The sequence below is a fragment of the Dermochelys coriacea genome, chromosome 27 (genome assembly GCF_009764565.3).
Source record: "Dermochelys coriacea isolate rDerCor1 chromosome 27, rDerCor1.pri.v4, whole genome shotgun sequence".
NCBI classification, from domain to species: domain Eukaryota; kingdom Metazoa; phylum Chordata; order Testudines; family Dermochelyidae; genus Dermochelys; species Dermochelys coriacea.
Genome location: NC_050094.1, coordinates 7,551,488 through 7,578,468, shown reverse-complemented (window position 1 = coordinate 7,578,468; position 26,981 = coordinate 7,551,488). Strand labels below are relative to the sequence as shown.

Below are 26,981 nucleotides of genomic sequence, written 5' to 3'. Positions count from 1 at the left end.
TGCTAAGTGGGCCCGAGGGTCTCTAGCCAAAGAGCCCTGCTGACTGCCTCTCCGTAGATGGCTGAGCCCAAACCCCAGAACTTTGCCAGGGGGTCTTGTGGGGTGGGGGCTGTTTGGAGAAGCGGCCCCATCTTGATAGCAGTGGAGGGGGAATGATTGTTTGCCCTGGCACCCCTAGAGAGAGGCAGGGACCTGAGGCATGTGCCCTGGAGAGATCTGCTTGGCAAGGCTCACATTGCGGACAGGAAAGCCACTTGGATTTTTATTTTGGCGGGGGCGGAGGGGGGGCAGAGAGAGAACGGCGGGGGGGGGGCTCGGAGGAGGTTGGGGGTTATAGGTTGCTTCACACAAAGGAGAAAAGCAAGGAGCCAATCACAGGCGGCAGCCTGGTGATAAAAGGACGAGCAAGGCGGCTGGAGGGAGCTGGCAGGAAGCAGCTCCCAGAGCTGAGTCTGGGCAGAAAACCCCCCAACCCCCCCCCGCTTCCTGGCCAGAGGGGCGGACAGACCCGCGCTGCCGGGGCAGCCTCCCTCTGCTCTGCCTTCCCGCGAGGAGCCGTGCCCGGCCACAGGGTGAGTCCCCGTTCTGCGGGGTACGACGGGGCGCACCAGCTCCCCGGCCGGAGGAGACAAAGCTTCGGGCTGGGGGGTGATGGGGAGCTGCTGCTCTCGGCTAGCCCCGGCTCTGCCCCCAGCTGGGCGAGGGAGGGAGCGGGGAACAGCCCCCCCCCCGGCGCCGGAGGGACTGGGGTGGAGAGATGCACAGGGAGGCAGCCAGGGAGAAGGAGGCGCATGGACGGTGTTGCACAGCAGGGGAAAGGGGGGGGGGGCGGTTCCAGCCCAGCCCGATTTCTGGGCAGGGGGGTTCATAAGACAGGCCAGATCTAAGGGAAAGGCGCCTACAACTTTTGCTCTCTGGGGAGGGTTTCGGAGGAGGTCTAGATGGGTGGCCATTGGGGGCAGAGTCTTCAGGTTGCACGAACCCCAAGGGGTGTCTTTTGGCCAGTGGTCAGGGCTTAATATGTGCCAGGGCCAGGCCGTTCAGAGCCCCCAGCACCTCTGGGCTTGCCACGTCAGTTATGAAAGTAAAACACTTGCTTGAGTCCGGACACCGCTTTCATTATAAATTAAGCCCTGCTGGGGGACCCCTCCGGGACATGGGGTCAGCCAGGGGCTAGGCAGCGTGAACCCTTGGCCCTCTGGGGCGATGGACAGGACACCTCTCCGAGCCTTGCCTGGCCTTGCAAGGCGAGGAGCTGGCCTGGAGGTGAGCAGAAGCGAGAGCGAGTGCGCCGGGGTGATGCTGGGCTGGAGACTCAGCCCTGAAGCTGGCTGGAACGGTTTGGTTCCAACTTGTGGTCCATCAGAAATGCCTTCTTAGTCAAATTGAACTGTTTGGTGGCAATGTAGCGGTTGTGATGGAAACTTCAGCAGGTCCTGGTTAGCTAGTCTGGACCACCCCTCACTCAGTGGTAGGGACCTGCACATGGGTCAGGGGAGATGCAAGTTCAAGGTCCTGCTCGGCCTAATTCAAAGCAGGGAACTGAATCTGGTTTTCCCACAGTCCAGGGCTATTGAGATGTTTCTCCTGCTCTTTCTTCCCCCCCACCCCTTCTTGTTTTCCAGCTAGCCCTCCTCACCCCCACTGTCTGCACTGCATGGTTGTTTTTTCCTCCCTTGAATTTCCCAGCCTTGGTTGATCTGTAACCTCTTCAGCAGTTCTTTGTCACATGCTGCAATACACACCAGGGTGGGGCTGGAGGGGTTCATTTTTAATGTGATCTGAGAAACCAGAGATGGAAGATGAGCCATTAGATCATAACTAGTTTATCCCCCTTGGCTAATGCAGGATTATTCCTGACAGTGCATTTCCTAATGTCTCATCCAGTTCAGCTTTAAACCCCTTGAGCGAGGGGCTTTCATGGCTTCCCTTGGGAGATTGTTCCAGGTCTAAGAGTTTTAATAATAAAATCTTGCTCTTATCTAGCATTTTGCATACCTAGATTTCAAAATGCTTTTCCAGGGGGTCAGGATCATTATCCCCACGTGACAGATAGGGGGAAAAGAGAGCACAGAGAGATGACGCACTGACCCATTTGATTCGACTGGATCATTTAGAACCTAGTCCAGTTGAAACTGACAGGAAATGATTTATAGGCCCAACTTGTAGACTTGTTACCCCCAGTCAAGGTCCCCATTGTGCTAGCTGCTGTGCAAACAAAAAAACAAGAAGACAGCCCCTCAGAGTGCTCCATCTGCATGTTAGACAGGATGCAACTGGCAGATGCAACAGACCCATTGGGTGAGAGGGTGAGAGAACCAGGAAGCTGAGAGAGTTTAGTAGAAAAGCAGAGAGTGGCAAATTTGATGGGGACAGTGGAGTTTCAGATGAAATAAGCCAGTTTATAGAATGACTGGGTTTCCACACTCTCTAAAATCTCCTACTTTTTTTTTTTTTCGTATCTAGTCTCCAGATTACCTTGATCAAGAAATCCCAAATGGTTTGTGTTTGGTCTCATCAGCACTGGTACCATTCTGTATTGGAGAGGTGTGGGATAGGGCTTAGTTCAATAGCATAGCCCTGCAAACTGTGACCCTCCGAGAACTCCCATCAGTGGCTGGCTGGGTTCTTGCAAGCCTTTGTTGGGAGACACGCTAGCCTGGATGAATGGAGCCAAGGCACCCTGGAGATGAAGTTGAACTCTGAGAGGTCCAATGCAGGGACAGATGGCCTGGAGCCAAAGAGAAATCCAGTCATGGTGTTTGAAGGGGGACTCTCAGACAGTTTATAAGGGCCATTAGCTCATGTGGAATTTACAAATGATGGGCAAGGTTTTCAGTGGGAACTAGTTGGAACCCAGGAAGAGGCTTGATTATCAGAGGACAGGAGCTCATGTTCTGAAAACTATGCTCCTTTAAGATGTCTCAGGCCGGACAACCCAAAAATGAAGGATCCCAAACCACTAATCACCATGGAAAATCTTGCCTCTTTTTCTGAGGTGCTGAACACCCTGATGTTCCATTGACTTTAATGGGACTTGTGGGTGCTCAGCATGTCTGACAAATCAAGCCTGTATCTATTTATAACCTCCTCGCAGAAGAAAGTATAAGTGTTGAGTGTGTTCTCATATGTGAGCATCTTTAGGTACATTCTGAAAAAACTAAGGAAATTCCCAGACAAAAACATTGTTAAGATCTAGTTACTGTTGTCAGGATGGACCAGTGGCTTCTGCTAATGCACCTTAGGAGAATGTGGTATTTGGCTTTTTTTCAGTGCCAGAAAACCAGTACATTCTACCTTAAGATGTATGTCAGAAAGGATCATAGAGAGAACCGCAAATTAACTGCTCAATGCCTTGTCTGTCCCGTTGTCTTAGCCATTTGCCTGTACCCAACTACTGCAGATCCTCTAGTTCTTCATGCTGCTAATCATCTACCTGTGGAACTCTCAGCCGCAGTATGACTGAAAGTCCGATACCACTGGAAGATTCTAAAAGGGGACGAATGATTTTATGGCCAGTATAATTTGTAGCACTGTGGTATTCAAACTGCCAGGCGCAGGACATGTGCTGAGAGCAGCTATGGGGATCAGGAATAAATCCCATGCACCCATAAACAGCAACATATGCCAGTCTGGCTGCATTAGGTGTATTGCTTTTGCCAACCCCTGAAGCATCAGGTAATGGCTGTTGCCAAGAGCAGAACACCAAATGGAGCAGTATTTTGGCATGGCAAAGCTAATGCTCTATGGGTTGGCTGGTGTCTAATTAATTAGCTGAGCTACACAACAAGGGCCTGATCCTGAGATGAGCCAAGCACCCCTGACTCCCACTCACTTCAGTGTCCGCCTTCAGGATCAGGCCCAGATGGGCTGCAGCTGGCTGGTAATATTCCCAAGTGCAGCTATGATAGTGCGTGGACCCTCCCAAGGAGATGGCTTCCCTGCAGTGACACCCAAAGGCTGCCGGGAGGCTTTACCGAGCAATTGCTTAGGGGGGGAATCTTTCTCTCTTGGGATCAGCCGGTGAGCCTGTCATGGGAAGCCTCCTCAACCTCTGAGGAGCATACGGAGTCCTGGGTCACTTTCTGGGGAGCCAGTGGGCCTAAGGGGAGCAGTGTGCAGTCCACCTTGGCCAGAGGGAGGGGTACGGTGATGCAAAGAGGAATGAAAAAGGACAAAAGTGGTCTAGAGTTTATGGGATTGTCTCCGGGGCAGCCCCATGTCCCGTAGAGCTCTGGGGCACCCCAGCTAGGAACGTGCCAGTGTCTTGATGCTTATCGAACAGACATCAGAAAGTGTCAACTCCAGCAGAAGATTTACCTCCAAACCCCACAGCACCTCTGACCTCCTCCTGGCGAGAAGGCTGGAACTGGAGTGGGGATTCCCCTCTTTGCTCCAAATTCCTCTGACCCGCCCCGGGCTGTGGGGGTAGAAAATCCTTCTACCACATTGGTGGGGGGGGGGGGGTCAGGACTTTACCCAGCGATAACGACAATAAACAGATGTGGCCCAGCACCTTCACCAACCAGTTAGGTATTTACGTGCCTAAATCCCACTGAAACCAATGGGTGTCAAGAGCCTATAACCTTTGAGGATCTGGGCCTTATGGCACGGACTGAGCCACAATGCCCTTAATTGTTCTCTTCACAAGAGTCAATTAGCCACAGTAATTACCACATTGCAGCCTCATGTCCAAGTCCCAAATCTCCTCAAAGCAACTCTGCTTCCTCCAGTGACCAGACTGTCCCCACCATCCCTCCAGCATCGATTACGGGCACCTCATTTCCTGGTGGCTGGTGTTTGCATTCAGTGCAAGCTTGCAGCAGCTCTTGAGGCATCTGTCACGGGCAGCGTGCTAACTCGGCTTCCTCTGCTGAGAGCTGGGCCTCTCCGCCTGACTGGCTAGGGCAGATACGGTGCTGTTGCTCTCCGGCGTCGGGCAGGGGAACCCTTTGCCCTGCTCCACTCCGCCAATTCCACAGGCGTCCAGCTGACTCTGCGCCCATCAACTGCAGCGTTTTCTCCAGAGCCCTTCTTAAGACTTGTCTCTGTTGCAGTGCCCATAGGATGCTGCCGACTGAACACAGCTGGGCCTGGGGCAAGCGGAGACGAACAGTACTTCTGGGAAACCTGCGTTTTTAGTGCTAGCACATCTGCCCTCTTCCTGCCCCAGTTTTTCTGTTGTCTTGTCAGAAACCGAGCTTGAGAGCTCTCTGGGGACTGTCTTCTGACTACCCGTTTCTCAGCACCAAGCACAGTGAGCTCCCAAGCCTTGAGCAGAGCCCTGCGGTGCTATTGCAATACAAATCATAACAATCATTTTTTTTTAAAAATTGACCACTCTTCTGTGCCTCAGTCTCCCCTTGCCATAAAGTAGGGGAGTATAAAACCCGCCCCGCATCTGACAGGGAGCTGAGGGGCTTATACAGTGCTTTGAGATCCCACTGTTGAAAGGCAGTTGCTATGGTTCTCAACATTCCCATCTGCCTGGTGTCCTTCCAAAGACACCTGCTCCAGCCTCTCCCATTTTGCTTCCACGGATAATTCTGGGTTGAGTGGGAGGGTTTTTTCCTCTCACTCTGTGCATTGTCGCCCCTGACAAAGGCAGCCCTGTTTCTCCTAGAAACTTATTTCTCTTCAGCATCCTTCAGCAGCTCATCTGCAGATTTCCTTCCCACGGGCAGTCTTTCAAGAGGCAACTCGGCAGCAAGATGTGGCTGGGAAAAGGGATTGGAGGGATGAAGTGTTAGAAGTGTGAGCTTGGTGCACTGTATCTGCATCCCAATCCTGCAAGATTGCTGAGCAACCCCAACTGAAGTCAATGGTAGCTGAAGGGTTAGCATCTGCCCTCATCGCTGTAGTATCTGAGCACTCCTATGAGGTAGGGCAGTGCTATTATCCCTATGTTATAGATGCAGAGCCAAGGCACAGCAAGACTAAGTGACTTGCCCAAGGTCACACGGAAAAGCTGGTAGCACAGGGGCTTGAACTCACATCTCCTGCCTAGGGCCCTCACCACTGGGGCATCTTTGGTCTCCCCACCTTGGCTCTAAAGGAGAATCGCCCATCTGCTGTTCATTCCTCGTCCATATGTTTCCCAGTGCCTCACATGCAGTACAGGTCAGAGAGCACTCGGGGCACCCCTAGTCTGCCACAGACTAACCCCGCCCTTCTATGACCTGCTCCAACTGCTCTTATCCTCCCCCTCACCCGCCCGCCCACCCCTCCAAGCGTCCCGTGAGAGCTCGCATGTGAGCCCTGAGTGTGCTCAGACTCAGGCTCTCTCCCATCTTGCACTAATGTGGGGGGGCCGGAAGGAAAACCTTCCTCCTGCGGATACTCAGTTAGGTCCCCAATGTGTTCCCTTGCCCTCTGCGAGTCCGTCTGGACCCAGCAAAGTTTATGCTCGGGCTAGTGCAGCCTCCCAGCCCTGTGGCAATCAGGGTGGAACCCCTGCTACGATCTAGCCCAGGCCAGTCAAGGCCCAAAAACTGTTGCTATAGAAATGGGGGCACCTCTGCCTGGGGTGCAGTGAGTTTGGTGGGTCTCAGATCAGCTCCATAGGTCAAAAAAATTCAGTTAGTGTCAATTGGTGCCCTGGCTGGCAGTCATGGCACACAGGGCAAGGGCTGAATGGGCCATGGAAACTGAGGGTGGGCAGAGGCAAACTTAAGACTGTGTGTGTGAAATTTGCACTGCCACTGCTTGCACACAATGGCTAAGCCAGGAAAATCAACCCCAAGGGCCGTCAGGCTGGGCTCTTTCACAGATGCCTCCCTGGTGCAGAGGGAAGAGCCGTGTCTAAGATACTGAGTGCAAATCGTCCCCCTGTTCTGGCAGAGCCTGTGCTGATTTGGATACCTGGCACCTTTCACGAGCTGGAAATTCACTCAAAGGAAGTTAGCAAATGAGGCCAGGCACCCTTCACCGTGGCGCCATTTCTCATGGAACCTGCAGTACGGGGGAGCCTTCCTGCCCTCCGCTTTACCCTTGGGAAAGTCTGACGCAAAGGCAGGATTATCCCACCAGTAAACATACTCCTTGCAGTGTTTGTAATGGGAACCATATGCTTGAGAGGGGCCCAGTGCCTGGCTCGCTGGCCCTACAGGAAGCATTTTGGCCAGAGATTGCTCCAGGCCTATGCCGAGTGGCCTGGGAGAAGAGAACGCAGTGAGGGGAGGGTGGAAATCTTCATCTCTGCTGTGCCGAGAGGTACCACTACTCCTCACAAATATACTGCGGAAAGTCTCCTTCGTCCAGTCAGAGCAAATGGCAGGCGCAGATTTCACTGTGGCGGGGCAGATCATGTCCTCCGAGTGACACGCCAACGTGGGGCGAAGGTTAGCAGAATACAGAGTTTGTGTGTCCGTGAGCGTGTGGAGGTTGTTTGTTGTGACAATGGGGTACTGTTTCTTTAAATCTGTAGCAGGAAACCGGGGGGGTTTGGAGGGGGGGGAAGATTCTAGGCAGAAACTCTGCAGTGAAGCGGAAAGGCAGAGCAGCTTAAGGGATCGTGCTGTTTTCCTTATTCAAATAAAGTTCCTTGTTCAGTGTCGGCAGAAAGTGACTCATTTTTGTGGTGCCTCAGCATTGTCGCACGGCATCCATGGCTGCCAGAGCCCCTCCCACCCTGCAGATACCTTCAGCTTGTCCACAGAGGCAATAATTAAATAAAAGAACGGAAGGGCCAGATCCTGAGGGCCTGACTCCGGCGCACCCTTGCTGAAGTCTCTGGGAGTTTGCCAGAGCCGGGACTTCAGGACTCTGCCCTAAGCAAGTCCAGCGTTGGCAAATTGTCATGGACGGGCACAGGCTTCCTGGTGCCCGCTCCAACCCTTTGCAAAACCCTGACCTGGAGGGGCGCCCTCTAATGGTGAAGGGGCAGGTCGGTCACCACTGTCTGTTCCATTCGTCCTCTCTCTGATGACACTCCTGACAAGGGGCTGGAAGTGACTGTTCCACTGCGGGGGTCTGCGCTGAGCACCCACCAACTCATGCCACACAGGTTCCCAAACAGGCATTGGCTGGCTTGAGAGGATGTTCCAGCTGGCAGAGCGAAGCGGGATACGTGTGGTTTCCTCAGCGGAGATTTTGTGCTAAGACTTATGATGCCCCAAAGCCCCGAGGGGCTCCGCAGGGTGAGAATCCCCGCAGGAGACATTTCCCACGTCTCCCCTTCATGGCCAGCCCTGCTCACTCTCTGACAAGCTTCACTGCTCCTGGGTCAGCCCAGACTTACTCCTGACTCGGGGGAATCCAATCCCAGTGGCAGCTGGGCGACAGTGCTCCCTTTCCCAAGAGCATCCAGTGCAGAATGTCAACGGGGGCCATGAGAAAGCGGCACTGAGTCTGCTTGGTTATTAAACCAAAAATAATAAAGTCGTTCCTTTTGTTACTGCCAGTGTGTCAAGCTGCCTGGGCTCGACGGGATAATCGATCGTTAATTAGCACACACTAATAGAGAGCCTCTCATCTCCGCATCTCAAAATGCTCTACATTAGAACTGGTGGGAAACAGTTTTCCTGTCCCATGAATATATATGGACATTTTTCCCTGTCTTGGACCGGGATGAAAAGTCGAAATCTCGAAAATATTCTTGAAACAAAAAACTGATCCCCTCCCCCCCGCTTTGAGTCAATCAGAACATTCTGATCATTTCAAAACATTTTTTTTTCTGTGTCGACCCTTTGTCTATTGACGAGAAAACAACTTGTTGAAAAGTTCCTGACCAGCTGTATGCTACAGACAGAATTAGCCTGGCAAAGCACCCCGGCCCCCATGTGAGGTCCCATTGATCACTATCACGAGCTTCACCATGCAGATGGGGAAACTGAGGCAGACTGCGGGAAGATGCCTTGCCCAAGGTGTCAAAGTGAATGAGTCACATAGCCAGGAATAGAAATGATAGGATTTAGCAGAAGTCACTGCAAACCCAGCCGTGATCACTAGGCTGCAGTGGGCTTGATTCTCATTTGCACGTAAAGGGGGTGTAAATGGCACTGCCAGACGGGTGTAGCATGGGCCTTAATCTAAATGAGAAAGAAGCCCAGTGCCTTGTGGGAGCGGGGGGGGCAGATTTCTGACAGCGCTCAGGGCCAGGTTTCCAAGTGCTCGGCACCTACAGTTGCACCCCCATTTTCCAGAGAGATCAACTCCCATTTAGGCGACAAGGACTCGAGTTTTCAAGAGCCCAGCATCCAGCATGCACCCGCTGTGCGGGCCTCTTTGGGAAATGCAGCCCCCCTGTTGTGGGTGCACTGAGCCCTTGAAAGACTGACCCATAAGGCACAAGTGAGGCGCTGCCTGTATGCTCTAGTGTGCACGACTTGCCGGTTTCCTGAGCGCTGTTATTGCCGAGCATGACAATGCTGGTTTACAGGCCAGCCAAACCCTGGTTGGGCAACCTCCTGTGGTGAGAGACTGGGGGCCCAACTGAAGTCAATGGAGTTGCGCCAGGGATGAATCTGGCCCAGTCCCCTTCACCTCCATGAAAAGACAAGCTCCGTTACCTAGCTGGTTTTTGCTACTTCCTGCGTTCTCACTGATAGTTGGGCCTTGTTCCAGGAGGAGTGACCTTAAGAGCTAAGTATCCCCTGTAGTGGGTGGAAGCAAGTCTCAGTCTCCCTCCTCTTTGCTCTCACTAGGGCATAAGGCGATGTGTGGACAGGGACCCGCGACTCAGTCCCACGGCTTCGTGTGTAACGCACACCCACACAGGTAGCACCTCTGCATATGGCTGCTCCTCTCCCTCTCCTCCGTTCACGCTGACCTGCTCTCCCTCACACAGGATTGCCTTTTCCTGCCATGCCTGTCTGTCTGTCTCTCTGCTTCATCATCTCTTTCGTTCCATATCTCAGCCCCTCTTGTTCGCCCGCTGTCATTTTTCCACACCCGCTCTAAGTACTTATCTGGCCCTCCGTTGCTGTAGTATCTGAGCATCTCGCAGTCTCTAGTGTATTTATCCTCACAACAGACCTGAGCAGCAGGGTGGTGCTATTAGCCCCATTGTACAGACCGGAAACCAAGGCACAGAGAGGCTAAGAGTCTTACCCGAGATCACACGGGAAGACAGTGGCAGGAGCAGAGAGTGGGGTCCCTACCCACGGCACCATGCTTCCTTCCTGCTCTGTAACTATTTCTTTCTGTCCTATAATGCTGGAAAACTATAGGAACTGAGAGGCAGTGCGGCCCAGCGGCTAGACCCTAGAGTGACACTCAAAAAGGCTGGGTTCTATTCCCTGCCAGGTGACCTCTTTGGGCTCAGCGACTAAGTTCAGCTGGGAATGATCCAGCCTGGAAAACCCAGGCCCTTGATGCCACCTGCAGCGTTTGCTTGTTTAAAGCTGTTGTCCTGCCCGAGAGCGCGGCTGAGCGTGCAGGTTCCGTGTTGCTCCGCCGATCGGCCCTGTGTGACTGGCCAGGCCGGTGAGAGGATCTCGGCACGTTCGCCGCCTGCAGTGCACCAGGGATGTCTAGCCAGAGCTTTCCCACAGACTGATGAGTGGCTGCCGTGGGCAAAGTGCAGTGAGAGGTGGCTGTTCTCGAGCAGCAGCACTGCGCTCTGGACAGCGGTTCTAGAGCAGAGGGGGTGGCACATAGGAAATCTGTTCTGGAATGGCTCGGAAGATGATGGAGCCTGGAAGGCAGTTCTGGAGATGGGGAAGTGCCCCCTGTAATGCTGCTCTTGGCCACGATAACGTGCATGGAAAGGCTGCTCTAGAGGCTGTTCTAGAGACATTGGTAAAGCCTCTATGGGCTGGGACAGCGACAACCCTTCTGGATGCATCTACACCGGCAAGTATGGGCCCTGCAAGTCACCATCTGTGCAGCTCCCAGCAGCAGAGGCTGTAGTGTAGACAGAGAGCCGGCGTTCTTACCATTGTATCGTCTGACCCTGAGCCCTGTCTGCACTAGCGCCTCTATTGGTGGGAGCTGCCACACTGTGGGTTCTGACCTAACTCAGGATGTTTGACCCACACTCCTGAGCACACCCTTCCCCTTGCTGCTCTCACGGCTGCCTCCCTGTCCGCTGGCAGGAAGGATGTATAGCAACATCTCCTATTCAATCCTTGCAGAGCTGTGCCCTGAGGGGCCCCTCCACTGGGCCTAAGTTACTGAGACGAGAGGGTCCGAACTGGGTATGTGCACAGAGGGGAGGGTCTCGTGTGGGGTCTGTGCAGGGCAGGGGATGCAGGGGGAGCTTTGGTGAGATGTGTGGAAGGAGGGAGAGAGGGGAGGGTCTGGGTGGGATGGACGTGGTGGGGGAAGATGAGGAGGCAGGGGGACGGAGAGGTGCAAGGGGAAGGCTGAATGGAGCGTCTGTGTGCGTGTGTGCGTGCGCGCGCGCATGTGTGGGGGGGTGTTGAATGAGGGTGTTCAGAGAGTCAAGTAGGGATACAAGTAGCCTCAGAGCAGGGCCTGAGAGGTGTGTATGGAGTGTGGGGGGCAGGCTGAAGGTTATATGGGCAGAGAGGGAGAAGTGGGGTGAGGGGAGTGATGGACGTTGAGGGGGGTGTATAGGTGGGAGGCAGGAAGGGGGGTGGGTTTGGGGAGGTGAGCGAGTGTAGAGAGGGAAGGGGAGGAGCAGATTGATGGGAGTGTGGGGTTGAGGGGCAGTTGAAAGTATGGGGGCACATTGAGGGAGGTGGCTGAGAGGTGTGTGTGAGTGGGACATTAGGATGTGTGGAAGGTGGGGCCCGAGGGTGTGTGTGTGAGTGGGACATTGGGGGGTGTGGAGGGTGGGAATCGAGGATGTGTGTGTGAGTGGGACATTGGGGGGTGTGGAGGGTGGGGATCGAGGGTGTGTGTGTGAGTGGGACATTGGGGGGTGTGGAGGGTGGGGATCGAGGGTGTGTGTGTGAGTGGGACATTGGGGGGTGTGGAGGGTGGGGATCGAGGGTGTGTGTGTGAGTGGGACATTGAAGGGAGTGTGGAGAGCAGAGTTGAAGGGGGTGTTGTGAGTGGGGCATTGGGGTGTGTGGAGGGTGGGAGTTGAGGGGTGCAAATGAGTAGGTGGTGAAGGGAGTGTTTGGGTGGGGGCTTAGGGGTGTGTGGAGGGGTGGGGGTGAGGAGGTGTGGGGGAATGGGGCATTAAGGGTGTGTATGTGTAGGGCGGGGGTTGAGGGGTGTGAGGACAGGAGGCAGAGGGGTGATTGAAGGTGTGGGGCATGGTGAGAGGTATGTGGAGGGCGGGGGTAGGTGAGAAACCTAGGGGCTTTCTGCATGTCTTGGCAGCTGTTTCCCCATCCATTGGTGTCTCGTTCTCTGGACATGTTTTTGGGGCAGAGGGGATAACACTCCCATGACCCCAGAGAACAGGCAGGGTAGGTTCCCCTGACTGGAGTGAGTTTACATCAGGGCAATGGGGCACTGGGCCATGCCAAGCCCCCCGGCATCGGAGCCCGCACCCCCCTCCCCGCACTGGGTGATGCTGTTACTGCTCTACCGGGGCAGACTATCTTTGTGTTTTCTCTGTAGGTCTCCCCAGCCCCGAGCGTCTCCTTGGTGCTGAGAACATCCCATCCCCAGAGGGCCAATCTCCTGATTAGGGGCAAAGCAGCCCAGCTTGTCGCTTGGCTCCATCCCAGCCGTGACCTTTGCTGGAGCTTGGCGGAGCCTGGTAAGAGCTTCATTTCCTCTTCAGCCCTGGTTGTGGCTGGAAGGGGAGGTCCAAAGACCCCCTTGATGGTCCTAAGAGAGAGAGGGCCCTGGTTCTCTTTTCAAGGGTGTGTGCCCTAGGGCAAGCCCCAGGACGGGGCCCAAGCCCCTCTACATGGGTCTGGCTTGTGAACCCCCTTGTTAGTGGGTGTTTGGATCCAGGGTCCTGGTTCCGGCGGGCAGTGGCTGGCCTGCTCTGACCCTGCTGAGCACGTGCTTCTGGCCAAGTGTAACTCCAGCTGCGCGGCTCGGTGGAGCAGGAAATAACAAGCAAACCACAGAGGAGACGGGAAATGAGTTGGGTAAAATTGGAGCCACTTTCTCAGGGGCTGCAAATCCTGTGCACTTGGCCTGAGGACAGCGCGGAGCCTGGGGGTAGGGGAGGCCTGGGCCACCTGGCCCCTCCTAGAGCTAGAGCCGAGGGTCTGTGCAGGGACGACCCCAGCTCTCCTGGTACTCTCAGCACCAGAGCTCTTAAAACCACACACAGTCTGTGCACGTGCCTGCTTTTCCCCACGGCTTAGCACCCCCTGGGAGTTGGGCAAGGCTCCCACCGCTTCCGATGCTCCCACAGGACCTATCTATCTCCAAGTCAGCCTGCTCTCCCCACAGACAGATCACTCACAACTCCCCCGCCCTCCCACGTCAGTGTCCCTTTGATGGCCAGGCTCCCTGCCTTGACAGAACATCTGCGTGACTCCGGCCTGGAGCCTGGACATGGCATGTGAACTGCGAATAGCTCGGCCATTGCCTGCTATTATTATTTATCTGTAGTACCTAGGAGCCCCAGTCATGGGCCAGGTACTGTACAATCGCCCCCGAGTGCATGTTGGAGGCTACTATCCAGAGCCCTTGCTTTTTTCCAACTGACCCCTATTAAGGAAAGCCCATTGACCCAGTGCAGCTACACAGGGTCTCTCCCTCATTGTCTAGGTCACATGCCGTGTTCATACAATTATTATAGACCAGTTTTCCTAGCCCGTTACATAGCAGCTCCCCGTTCACGGGCTGCGCACGGCCAATGGGCTAAACTCAGCTCAGGGTGGGGCTCACAGAGGTATTTAGGTGCCTGACTCGCATTGATTTCAGTGGGAGTTAGACACCTTTGTGAATTCCATCCTCAGTGCTCAGGCTGGGACTTTCAAAGGAGCCTGGGAGATTTGGGTGCCTAAATCTCTCAGATTCCTTAGACAATCCCAGCCTTAAGCCCAGGAGCTTGATCCTAGACACTGGACCCTGGGGAAGGAGGCAGGTGTTATCAGGCAAGGGACAGTATTGAGGAGTTGAACCACCCCCTCCCCAGCAGCAAGAAGCAGCTCAGTTACCAGCACCCTTTCCCCATGTCACACCGTGGAAGCCTGGAGCTGCTGCCCCCCAGGGCTGCTCTGCATATTTGCCCGGGACCCTGTTTGCGAAGTCACTCGGTCAGGATCAAGCACACAAGCTCTATGCACCGACCCTGCCAAGCCTTGAACGGGTGGCAGCTTGTCTGGGGCGAGGGAGCAGGTCTGCCCCAACAAACCATGCTCCTCTTGACATTTCCTCCCCAGATATCGCAAGGGGCCAGACTTAGCCACAGCAGCCTGGCAGCATTTGGCCACCAACTTCAACCTGAGGATTAAGGCAAAAGACAGAGTGGAAAGGAAGCATGTTCCAGGCCAAGGGACCAGCCAGCGCGACCTCCACTCACGTAAGTGTCCTCACCCCCGGGAGTTATTATTTCACATAGCAAGAGCCGGAAACCCCCTTCCCACAAAGGAACGGCGTGTCCTTCTGTTCCCAGGGGCAGAGAGCATGCACTGAGCACTTGGGAAGATGCTTCCCGTCATGGGTGATCATTCAGCCATTATTGCAGCTGGTTGAATAGTTAAACCCTGCTAAGTGTAATGCAAACGCACTCAGTGTCATGCCATCTAGGGGCAGCTGGGCCAAGTTTGACATGGCTGCTGCAGCCTTCACTAAGAGCGCTGGGTATGCTAGTTCCATAGGTCCGAGGTTCGATGCCCGCTGGTCCACCCAGGGCGAGTGTTCCTTATGGGAGGCTTTTTTGGGGAATGCAGCTTGATGCGACACTAGAGCAGGGGTCAGCAACCTTTCAGAAGCGGTGTGCCAAGTCTTCATTTATTCACTTTAATTTAAGGTTTCGTGTGCCAGGCATACATTTTAACGTTTTTTAGAAGGTCTCTCACTATAAGTCTATATAAAAAGAAAAGGAGTACTTGTGGCACCTTAGAGACTAACAAATGTATTAGAGCATAAGCTTTCGTGAGCTACAGCTCACTTCATCGGATGTAAATGCATCCGATGAAGTGAGCTGTAACTCACGAAAGCTTATGCTCTAATACATTTGTTAGTCTCTAAGGTGCCACAAGTACTCCTTTTCTTTTTGCGAATACAGACTAACACGGCTGCTACTCTGAAACATATAAGTCTATATATTATATAACTAAACTATTGCTGTATGTGAAGTAAACAAGGTTTTCAAAATGTTTAAGAAGCTTCATTTAAAATTAAATTAAAAAGCTGATCTTATGACGCCGGCCCGCTCAGCCCGTTGCCTGCCTGGGGTTCCGTTCACTTAGACCGGCAGCAGGCTCAGCGGGGCCTGCGGCCAGGACCCCGGCTGGCAAGGGGCTGGCAGCCAGAACCCCACACTGGCAGGGGGCTGAGCGGAGCCTGCGGCCAAGACCCCTGCTGGCAAGGGGCCGGCAGCCAGAACCCCAGACTGGCAGGGGACTGAGCGGGGCCGGCGGCTGGGACCCCAGACCGGCAGTGGGATGAGCGGCTCAGCCTGCTGCCACTCAGCCCGCTGCCAGTCTGGGGTTCCATCCACCGGCTCCTGCCGGCCAGGGCCCCTGTCAGCTCGCTGCCGGTCTGGGATCCCGGCCCTGCCCACACAGAGTGGGTACCTACCTTTTCCCTGGTTCCAGCCCATTCTCTTCCTCTCTCTCTGCACTAAGCACAGGGTTGGGGGTGAAGGAGCAGGTCTGGAGGTTGGGGTGCAGGGTCTGCAAGGAGCTAGAATGAGGGAGGGGGCTCAGGGTTGGGGCAGGAGGTTTGGGTGCGGAGTGCTTTCCTGGGCAGCTCCCATTTGGTGTGAGGGGTGCAGGTGGGAATGTGGGGGTGCAGGAGCTCCCGTTTAGTGCTTAGGGTGGGGGTGGGAATGTGGGGGGTGCAAGAGTCAGGGCATGGGGTGTGGGGGGGCTGGGTATGTGTGTGGGGGGGCAGGAGTCAGGGCAGAAGGCTGGGGGTGTAGGCTAGGGTTGTGGGGGTTCTCCCAGCCCCCTGCCCAGAGCAGCTCATGGCAGAAGGCTGGAGGGGATATGCCCTGATTCCACCCCCATGCCCCAAGGCCCCACCCTGCCTGTTCTGCAGCTCCCTTCTCCCCCTCCCTGGCAAGGGCCATCAGCTGATTCCCGTCAGGGAGGGAGGGAGAGGAGGAGGGGCAGGACCCCAGCAGGCTGGGGGAAGAGGCGGGGGAGGGGGAGAGGAGGAGGGGCAGGACCCCAGCAGGCTGGGGGAAGAGGCGGGGGAGGGGGGAGCTTGGCTGCCCTGCAGCAGCAGCCGGCAGGACCAAGCTTCTTCACCCTGCCCGCGTGTGGGGGCGCAGAGAAGAGCGGGCCGGGGCGGGCAGGATTTTTAATGGCTCGCTGCTGCCTGCCGGGGTCCCTGCCTGGGTTCAACAGTGGGCTGAGCAGGGCCAGCAGCTGGGACCCCGGCTGGCAGCAGCGTGCCATTAAAAATCAGCTCGCATGCCATAGGTTGCGGACCCCTGGGCTGGAGGCTTGTATTCCTCACTCTGGTTGCGACGTGGCCCTGATCCCTGGCGTTTTCACCCTCTTTAGCATGACCATGTCTTCTTCCAAAACTGCATTGGTCACCATTGACAATGTTTCAGTCATGCAGAGATGATGCCACGTGACTTGGCTGACCGTCCAGACAACAGGGATGGTGACCAGTCTGAGCAACAAATTCACTACTGTCCAGAGGTGCTGGAACAGTTTTTATAGAGGGGGGTGCTGAGAGTCATTGAACCAAACTGTAAACCCTGTATGTAATAGAAACCACTTCAAGCCAGGGGGTGCGTGCACCCCCCACACTCCTAGTTCCAGCACCTAGGCTACTGTCCCATTGGCTGAAAACAACGGGCCCAGACTATCTGGAGGATACTTACCAGCACCGACCATGTTATAAAAGAATTGGGATCAGCAATGTCTTAAGGAAGGGTTTGACCAGAGGTGGTGCCTTTTGGGCCAGCTTTTCACAAGAGCTCAGCGTGTTGGGTGCTGAGCACTGGTGAAAATCGGGCTATTAAATATCACAGTGGCGACTGCTGAGTACTTTGGAAAATCTGCCCCCCTGTTGCGACTGACAAGCAATCGGAAATTTGACCCCAAGGAAGCAGAAATCTGATTAGCTGGGTAGATGGCCGGCCCGCCATGTTACCGCTCACCCCTTTCCTGCCTTGTGGCGCTGAGTGCTTATTTGTGTTTCCATGGCAGTCTGTGATCTCCATCAGGAGCATATGTGTCATTTAGGATCAGACTAGGCAGAGAGGGAAAAAGACCTGAGAACATCCCCTGCTAGGACAGGAGTTAGTCCTTCCCCTGAGGATATTAACACGTAGTGCACTTGACCTGAGGCTGCTGAGAAGTGATGAGGCATGGGACAGTACCGTTAGATCTGCCCATGGACGTATTTCGGCTTCAAAGTGATGTTTTTCTCAGTTCAGCGCAGTTGTTCCTGGGGGCACTGAGTGTGCTGGCCAGGCACGGAGGTGTCTGGGCAGACTGTGCGTAGTCCGAGCGTGAGCCAGGCACAGAGTGATCTGGACCCACTTACCCATCAATGACGAGATGTGCACGTCAGTTACATGGGCGTCTGTGGGACTGTGTGGAGGTTTCCCTCTGCAGTTGACCCCTTGCAAAGGGGCAGCTTCTTTTCTAAGTCCTGCAGCTGCTTCTGCCCAGCCAGGGGAGTCCATCTGGTTTCACAGGGCCTGATTTTCTTCTCCTTCCTACAGATCTCTCTCCATTAACGTCGGTGGGTGACTCCAGGCTTGTGCTGGTTTGAGTGAGGGCTTGTCTTCACCTACAGCAACACAGCTTTCCCGTCGGCGTCTCCCGACAGGTGGTAGCTATGTTGACGGGAGAAGCCCTCCGGTCGGCACAGCGCTGTCTACATGGAGGGTAAGGCCGGTGTAACTCCGTTGCTCAGGGGTGTGGATTTTTCACACCCCTGTGTGATGTAGTTATACTGATATAGGGCTGTAGCGTAGAACTGGCCTGAGAGAGGAATTTGGCCCCTGGCCTTAGCTGTACTTTGCTAGGCACTGAGAACAGCTGGGAAATGTCTGCAGAGGCAGCTCCTGGAAATGGGCATTTCCAGCATGTCTGTTACACAAACTGTTTCCCCCAAAATACCGATGGAGCCAGAGGGAGAAGAGGTGGTGCTGGGAAAGGAGAGGGAGAACCGAGGGGGTGGCTGCAGAGAGAGAGAGGGAGGCTGTTCCAGACAGCAGGCACTGGAGAGAAGACTCTTGCAGTAGCCGGCTCTTGAGGGGGGAGGCAGTGAAGGAAGAAGGAAAAAGTCGGTCAGGGCTGTCTTTGAAGCAGCAGCCAAGCCTGGAGTTACAAAGCTATAGCAAACAGGGCTGAAACTGACATATTTTCATTACCCAGTTCATTGACTTCCCTGCATCCTGAGTTGGGTTATGCTGCTGAGTAACTTGCTAGAAGCCCATTAACCCCTTTGTGCCTGAACGGCTGTTTGAGAGATGAACTCCGTGGGCCTGATTCTCTACCGCCACGTGCGACACACAGTCACTTAACACCAGTGCTCCCAGATCATACTGGGAACCACACTCGCATTGCACTGTCAGTGTAAGCCAGGGAAGCAGAGTCAGGCCACTGGGTGGAGCGGGTGAGGTGATGGGGCAGATGAAGCAGGGGTGGAGTGGCAGTAGAATCTCTGGTAACCAGGGCTGGGGGAGATGATGCAGCTGACATCAGCGGTCCCAGGGTGCAGGGCCCTGTGAGCTGCTGGAGTGTTGTTAAGCACACCGGATCCTTTTCAGGGGAAAAGGCAATACACCACGTTTATTGAAGATACAACAATTAGCATATGAATTTAATTACATTACACACACACACAGCCCCTCAAGTCGATGTTATAGTTACCAGTCCAGAGTCTGGATCAATTAGCAGCCAGCTAGGTTGATCACAGGAGGGAAGAGCCAGATTCTGTCGGTCACGACACGATGTTCCGGATAAGTCTTGGCAGGACAAACCCAAAGTTTTATGGCAAGGAACCTTGTTTACATAGTGATTTTTTTTTTTATTGGGACCAATGAGTTTTGCACCTCATGCTGTAATTAATTGTTGTTTGACAAGTGCTTTTTCTTTTGTTTTGTTTTTTGTTTTTTTATTAAGTTTTTAAGGGAGTTATTTTACACTGGTGTTGATTATAATTATTTTGTTTTTGATAGGTGCTTGTTTTATTTTTTGCGTTGTTAATTTGCCCTTTTTTGACATTTTAATAGGGGCGTGTTGCAGCCTCCTGGCGCTCTTGTGTTTGTCTCTGGGTTTTTGTGTTGTTTTTGTTTTTTGAATATTTGGTTTAGTGATGGCCTTTGCACTTACTTTAATATACATTTTTTATTTACACACAAAACAGAATTAATCTACCCAGAACATTTTGAACAGGAACGTTAAATTGCAATGCAAAAGAAAAACAAGTACGGCATTCTTTTACTTACTTTCAAATGCTAAACCTACAACAAAGTGGTGACTCTTAAAGGTTTGTTACTGCCTTGAAATTAGTCCAGACACAAAGAAATTCTGGCTGATGCATTTCTACCAATGGTACATTAGGCCATTCCTTTTTGCTACTCAAAAAGGGGGCTGGCAGGATATGGTCAAATCATACATTAATACATTTAATAATAGGAAGACTTGTGGCACCTTAGAGATTAACAAATTTATTTGAGCATAAGCTTTCGTGAACTATGGCTCACTTCATCGGATGCATGATGAATTTGTTAGTCTCTAAGGTGCCACAAGTACGCCTTTTTTTTTTTTTGCGAATACAGATTTACACGGCTGCTACTCTGAAACCTACATTTAATAATGTAAATTATTATTTTATTTTTTATTTTAAATGATACAAAATACAAATATAAAATTTTACTACTGCTTGGCCCCCTTTTGATCCCTCAAGACCAATTCTTGAGGGGGGCATGTGTTGTACAACTTGCTCATAGCAATATACTGAGAGGCCATTTGAGCTGGTGGTTGTAATTTAACAAACATTCTTTTTTTTCAACAGCACGTACAACACGTCTAGCAAGCAAACACTGGCCAATATTAACGCAACTAGTAACGGGTGAGACATAATAGACAATGTGCCCCTAGAGGTCAGGGACCAGCCTGTAAAAACGTCATACCGGTGATAGGCTGTTAGGTATTTTTTAGACCTAGCAATTGTTAGCATGTTTTTATTTGCAGGTAATATTTGAATGACACATTTCCCTATATTCCTTTGTGTCTGTGCTTTCGCTGAGATTATTAACCGGGTCGATCCTTTTGGTGGCAGGCAAATGGAGCAGAGCAAGTAAATCTGCAATGAGCTGCCATCTGTTTAATGCAGCTGGCTTTGAGTAGTGCCTGTGTTAGTGTCTGTGCTTGGGGAGCCGGGGCGGGGGAGTGAAGGAGTCAGAGAGGAAGGCTGGTTTTGTGGCCGAAATAATGAATCGGAATTCAGGAGCTCTAGGTTCAATTCTCTGTTGTGCCACAGGCTGGCTGGGTGACCTTGGGCAAATCACTTGACTGGTCTGTGCTCAGTTCCGTATCTGTAAAATGTAGACTTCTTGGAAAAAGGACTTCCTTTTTCTCACCCTTCAGCTGGTTTCTCTCTTCGGCTTGTAAACTCTTTGGGGAAGCAACTGTGGGTCTGTGCAGTGCCTAGTGCGATGGGGCCCTGAGCTCAGCTGCGGTGTCTCGGCACGGCCGTAATACAACGAAATAATAATTACAGCCAGCCAATCACGTCACTGATCGGATTATGGGCTGCAGTTGTGGGTGAATGTGTCAACAAGCATAATTCCCAAGCAATGGATTAAGGGTGGCCATCATATACTAAGCTCTTGCTTGGCCTGTCTTATTATGAAATCTCTGGTCTTCCTGTATGACGAGGGACAGCAGGTAGAGTGGGGCTTAGCTGGTAAAGTGGGGTGAAGCCTCTATCCCCCAAACTCTGCTCTGCAATGCTGGAGGATTCAGAAGCTGAGGGCTGTGTGTGCCGGTCTGGTACCTGTGTTGATTGGGGGCGGGGGCACACTTTCAAAAGCGCTCAGATCCCAATTAGGGGTCAGAGTAAAGGCCAGACTTCTTAAAAGTGGACCCAACCTGCTGAGCCCTGGAGAAACCTGGCCCTGATGGTGGGGGCTGAGCTTTTGAAAACGCTGACCTAAGCATGTTGAGAGCCCTGTAGTGGTAGTTCCAATTACAGTACTACTTAGTACAGGAAAGGCCCGTTGGACTACGTTACCCAGAAGCCTTAGGAGGAAGTTGGTTGTGTCTTGCGTGGAGCGTGAAAAATAAAGCCTGGTGTGTCATCGGCAACAAACCTAAAAGTTCCTTATAAAACAAACCCCCTCCCACACGTGTCTAATCTGCCATGATCTCCCTGCTTCCCAGCCAGGCAGCAGGTGTCTCTTGGCTGCCCGGCCGGCTCCTTCTCCTGCTGCATGTTGGGTGAGTCTCTCACTTTGATTTCTCTCCCCCTTTTAGGAGGCAAAGAGCACCTCCGGCGGCAGTACGGTGCAGCGTTCCAAGGTACCTGACCCGCACGACCGTCTCATACCCATTCCTCACACTAGGGGCAGCCACTGCATGTTCAGAATGAGGAGGCAAAGGCAATGGATGGGTCCAGCCTGCCGGGGGCTGGGGCAGGGTGGCTTTTGCCTGGAGAGCGTAATAGGTGATATATGGAAAGAACAGATCACAAGGCAGCCGGTACCCACATCACCTTGTCCTCTGTGCCTATAGCCAGTGGTGAGCTGGAGCCAGTTCACACCAGTTCGTGCAAACCGGTTGTTAAATTTTGAAGCCGTTTTGTTAACCCGCTTCCCTGCAGGGGGCGCTGAGGTTTTGCTGGGCTCCCGCCGGGAAGTGGTGAAATTCCTCCTTCAGCCACCGGGGGCGCTGCGCTGTGGGAGCCACCTGGGCTGCCGCCGGGCCCTGGGCACAAGCCCTGGTGCTGCTGCTGCTCCCCTAGCCCTGGGGCTCCTGCTGCTGCCTGGTGGGTCCCCGGCTGCTCTGCCGGGCCTGGGTGGCGTCCTGCCGCACCCCCTGTCCTGCCTCCAGCCAGCCCCTGCCCTGCCCGCAGCCACCCCCTGTCTGCAGCCAGCCTCCGTCTCTAGCCCCTGCCGCACCCCCTGCCCTGCCCGCAGCCAGCCCCCGTCTCTAGCCCCTGCCTGCAGCCACCCCCTGCCCTGCCCGCAGCCAGCCCCCATCTCCAGCCACCCCTTCACCCCTGCCTCCAGCCACCCCTTCACCCTGCCCGCAGCCGTCCCTGCCTCAGCCAGCCCCCATCTCCAGCTACCCCCCTGCCCTGCCCCCAGCCACCCCCGCAGCTCCTGCCACACGCAGCCAACTCCCGTCTCCAGCCACCCCCTGCCTCAGCCACCCCCTGTCTCCAGCTACCCCCTGCCCTGCCTCAGCCACCCCCTGTCTCCAGCTACCCTCTGCCCTGCCTCCAGCCACCCCTGCACCCCCTGTCTCCAGCCACCCCCTGCCCTGCTTCCAGCCACTCCCCGCACCTCCTGCCCTGCCCGCAGCCAGCCCCTGTCTCCAGCCAGCCCTGCACCCCCCTGCCTTGCCTGCAGCCAGCCCCTACCTCCAGTCAGCCCCTGCCCTGCCCACAGCCAGCCCTGCATCCCCTTGCCTCCAGCCAACCCCACACCCTCCTGTCTCCAGCCAGCTCCGCAACCAGCCCTGCACCCCCTGTCTGCAGCTGGCCCCACGTCCACTGGTGCCCTGCAGTTCCCAGGGCAGTAACCCTGCACGCCTGCTTCAATGAGGGGGGCAGGAAGCAGCTGGGACCCACACATGTGCACACCCTAAGGTCACCAGACAGCAAGTGTGAAAAATCAGGACAGGGTGGGGGGTAATAGGAGCCTATATAAGAAAAAGACCCCAAGATCGGTACTGTCCCTATAAAATGGGGACATCTGGTCACCCAAGCACACCCCCAGGGAGTGGCGGGGACCCCCCACATGTGAAACGGAGCTCATTTCTAGTTCAGACCCATCTTTTTAAAAAAGAACTTTAGGCGGGGTTAACATACCTCCGTATTTTCCCGGACAGGTCAGGCTTTTTGGTTCTTAAATCGAAAATACAGATGTATGGTAACCCTGTTGGTACAAAAAATACATAGTGGGGCACATCCCTTAAATCAGAACTTTTTATAGGGAACCGGTTGTTAAGATTTTGGCAGCTCATCACTGCTATAGTCACTGTCAAGAGAAGCGGGGTTGGGCTGGGTCACAGTTTGGATGGAAACCTCCAAGGAAGAGCTATTTGCTGGAGGGGGTAGATGGCTCTGGTTTGCACAGACCCAATGCCCCAGCATTCGGGCTAATTTGAAATGCTGAGAAGGACCCAGCAGGAGGGCTGTGGGGCCGGCTAGACACCTGTGTTTCCTTGATGCTGTCGGGTGCTCAGCAGGTTGAGTTTTCCCCTCACCACCGTCTCCCTTTGGTTTCTGTGCGGCTCAGTCGTTCAGCCTGAAAGCCCAGGTGAAGGAGATGTGCGTGGCCTGCCAAAAACCTGTCTACCCCATGGAGCGGCTGGTGGCCGATAAATTTGTCTTCCATAACGCCTGCTTCTGCTGCAAGCACTGCCATGCCAAGCTCAGGTGAGGAGGGGGCTGGACTGGGGTGGCGGGTGGTGGTTGGGCTGAGCCTCCCGGAGTCACAGCCCTTTGCTCAAACTCGGGATTAAGTGCTGGAGTCCTAAGAAAAGCCGTGCTGGGCGAGGCACTGCCCAGAGCTCTCCCGGAGGTGCCCAAGGATCGGAACGCTGCTCTGGCCGGAGTGGCCTGCCCAGGTGTTCCAGCATGGCTGGAGCACCGGTATTAAGGGAGGAAACGTGAATGTTAGTTGAATGCAACCTGCGGGCCTCCGAGCACTGACGTGCCCCAGGTCCCAGGCCAGCCTGCGCTGGGTCAGAGGGAAAGCCAGGAGTCGTGGGAGCGTCGCTAGTGCTCCAAAGGCTGGGTCAGGAGTTTGGAAGGATGTTTCCAAGACACCCTATCCTAAAAACCAAGCCCCGGCTGGGAGCAAGGCCACGTCTCTGAGCGGGCGTGGAGGCTGCAGACCCGGTGACAGTGCAGAGACATGATAGGCCTTTTCTCCCATCTTACCCCTCACCGATTCCACCATCTCCACTCCCCAAGCCCCTCTGCTCTGCTCCGTCCCTGCTCCCCTCTGCCTCGCCTTCTCCCTTTTGAAATCGCTGCGCTGTCACTGTTAGAGTTCCCGTTGTGCCCCCTTGTGGCCAGCTGGCGTCTTCCGGCGCTCAGCTGACCCCCCTGGGCCGTGGGCTTGCTGATCCCTGCCTCCTTCCTTCCAGCCTGGGCAGCTACGCGGCGCTGCACGGCGAGTTCTACTGCAAGCCCCACTTCCAGCAGCTGTTCAAGAGCAAAGGCAACTACGACGAGGGGTTCGGGCGCAAGCAGCACAAGGAGCTGTGGGTGCACAAGGAGGTGGAGAGCGGGACCAAGACGGCGTGATGGGGCCCGTTCCTGCCCCCTTCCCCCCCCGCCCCAAACCCAGAAGGGGCAACGTGGAGCATAACGCTGAACCGAGGGCTGACTGAGCTGGTGTAAAGCAAAGGCGACCCGCAGAGCCGGCTGGGGTCAGGCGGACGCCACTTGGCTCCAAGCAGCCCTGTGGCCAGGGTGGGGTGTCCTTTGGCGGGTGAAGGACCTGACTGGGGCAGGAGGGTTCAGGGAAGCGCAAGGCTCAGTGGGGACGGTTGGAGGGGGCTGACCTGAATCGAGCATAAGCCTGGAGAGCAGGTGCTCGGTGGGAGATGGTCAAGGCTGGCCTGGGCATATGTTGTGGTTCTACTACTATCTATAGGGGCCCCCCCTTACAGAAATCGGGGAAGAGCCACTGGACGCCCACCAGACGAGCATGCAACGTGCACTACCTTTAACCCCCGTCCCCATTCACGAGGCCCAGGTATCTGCTGCTCTGGAGAAGGGGGCAGCTGGAGTCCACAGAACCAGTGCCGTGGTGTCAACCCCCACCCACTCCCGTCCTGCCTGCTGGTGCTGGCGGGAGGGGAGAGAAGCGTGGGGGGGTGTCGCTCTTTGGTTTGCAGCAGCTCAGGTCAGCTGGGGTTGATCAGCCCTCACGATGTTGCCCTGTGCCTGTTTAAAGTTGTCTGTCTGGTTTTTCTATTTGCTGTTGATTGGTACGTTCTGCACCAGAGCCCGGGCTGGCAGCTTGCCGCACACGGCCCTGGCCACGCGCTTGTTTTGATTATTTTTGTAATACAAGGTTTCTGAGCCTTGCCTGCCTCATTTTGCTTTCTGCGGGGGGTCAGAGCTGATGGTGGGTGTGACTGCCTCCTGCTGGCCAGATGCTAGAGTTGACTGCCCCAGAGAGCCCCTGCTTTGCCAGCCACATGGACAGGTGAGGTGGTTAGTGCCTCCCCTGCCTGGGATTCATACCAGGAGTGTTCAGGTAGCATTTCTACCAGTGAGTCACAGGGGAGTCTCCCCATGACTGCGCTGGGCTGACCCGGCCGTCACCTAGGGCAGCTCAGCCTACAGGTGCTAGGTAAAGCGCTGGCTGGTTGCGTCTCACTGAGCCTGTCTCCAGAAGGGCAGTCAGGGTGTCTGAGCAGGGGACGGGCAGCAAGCGAAGTGGTGGATGCTGCAGCGTGTGCATTGCACAACTGTGTGTGCGCACGCACAAGTGTACACATGCGTATCTGGCGGAAGGTGGGTGCGGACAAAGCAGAACAAATATAGTGACAAAGAGCTGACCTCCAGAACACGCAGAGCAAGGTGCCTGACGGGGTTAGAGACAGACAGGCGAGGCTGGCTAGCGGCCGAGCCGTGACCCAAGTGCAGCGCTGGTGTAAGAGAGGCTGGCGTGCCAGAGAGGATCCCACCCATTCCCCACTGGACAGAGCAACTGAAGACCAGCGCGCGTTTCCCCCATGAACAGCTCAGCCCCTGCGGGGGGCGGGTGGGGTGGTTTGCAGCCCTCTCCCTGTTTGCCAAAGCCATATTCTACTGTATCACGACCCAATCCAAACCCTGTGGCTTTCTGATGAGCCCCAGGTAGCTACAGGGCATGGCCACAGGCTTCCTGCAGCAAATCATTGGGCTGCTCTGTGCCTCAGTTTCCCCATCACCAAACTGGAGAGCCGTGAGCCTGACCCACATTCCAGGGGCAGCAGTGAGGCTCCACTAGGTTAAGCCGCATGCTCGGCCCAAGCCCAGAAAGCACACGGGCTGTGTGGGCTGAGGGCCGAGCCCACTCGCTGCCCAGCACGTCCCAAGCAGCTGTCAGCATCATCGTTGTATGTACTGGGGCTGAGCTACATTTGGGGCAGAAGCTCTTTAAACAGCTCCCGCTATCACAGCTCCGGCGGGGTGGGCAAGGGATGATGACGCTCCAGGGTGGGCCTGCCTGCCCAGTGCTGGGTCCCATGCCATCTGTATTAAAGACTTGGCGCTAGGCCAGCCAAGGCCTGAGCTAACTGGGTTGTGCTGGGCTCGGTGCAGGGGGGCAGGCAGCCTGCTCTCCTCACCGTCCCCCACCCCCACCCCAATGCCTGGGTCACGCAGCATGAGCTCTGCAGCAGGTGCATGCAGTGGCCAGGAGGGCCAGGCCTATGCTCCAGGATGCCCAGGGAGCAGAGGCAGGCACTGATGCTGGTCAGACACTGCTTGGCTTGGGCGGGTGCTTGGCTACAGGCACTATGGAGTCAGGCACCCAGCAAAGGTGGGCATTGTCTTTGGAGTTTATGCCCCATTTGCGTGGCAGGTGATTTCAGATGTTTGGGGCAGGGCCCAACTGCAGCACGCATCCCCTGGAGCCAGACCTGAGCTTCTCTCCTGTGTTACAGGGGCCATGCCTTGGCCCATGCAGGAGTGCTGAGTTTCGTTGAGCACAGCAGCCCTGTGTGTAATGCTGGCCCGCTGGCTGGGGCAGCAGCACTGATTAAACCTGGGCCCTCCGGATCTAACCGCAGCAGCCTCTCCTGGCTCAGTTAAAAACCCCAGCTCAGTTGGTGGAGGTG

General features: G+C 54.9%; 1 protein-coding gene across 3 annotated transcripts; it reads left to right on the top strand.

The window, feature by feature from the left end:
- The first annotated feature begins 178 nt into the window (after positions 1-178).
- On the top strand, positions 179-25,238 carry LIMD2 (LIM domain containing 2). 3 transcript variants are annotated; one of them, XM_038385778.2, is made up of 6 exons: positions 179-572; positions 12,478-12,619; positions 14,208-14,347; positions 21,447-21,491; positions 23,435-23,574; positions 24,291-25,238. In XM_038385778.2, the coding sequence occupies exons 3-6, from the start codon at positions 14,306-14,308 to the stop codon at positions 24,448-24,450; spliced, it is 387 nt and encodes a 128-aa protein (XP_038241706.1). In that variant the 5' UTR covers positions 179-572; positions 12,478-12,619; positions 14,208-14,305; the 3' UTR covers positions 24,451-25,238. The 3 variants fall into 3 exon arrangements, with proteins under 3 accessions (XP_038241706.1, XP_043359304.1, XP_043359305.1); XM_043503369.1 differs by lacking the exon at positions 179-572 and adding an exon at positions 10,985-11,138; XM_043503370.1 differs by lacking the exons at positions 179-572; positions 12,478-12,619 and adding an exon at positions 12,678-13,458.
- Positions 25,239-26,981: the final 1,743 nt, after the last annotated feature.

Bases quoted from the DNA above. Each gene is read 5' to 3' on its own strand.
- LIMD2 (XM_038385778.2), top strand. From the start codon at position 14,306: ATGTTCCAGGCCAAGGGACCAGCCAGCGCGACCTCCACTCAC. The intron at 21,492-23,434 runs GTACCTGACCCG...TGTGCGGCTCAG, and splicing joins GTACGGTGCAGCGTTCCAAG to TCGTTCAGCCTGAAAGCCCA. The intron at 23,575-24,290 runs GTGAGGAGGGGG...CCTTCCTTCCAG, and splicing joins CACTGCCATGCCAAGCTCAG to CCTGGGCAGCTACGCGGCGC.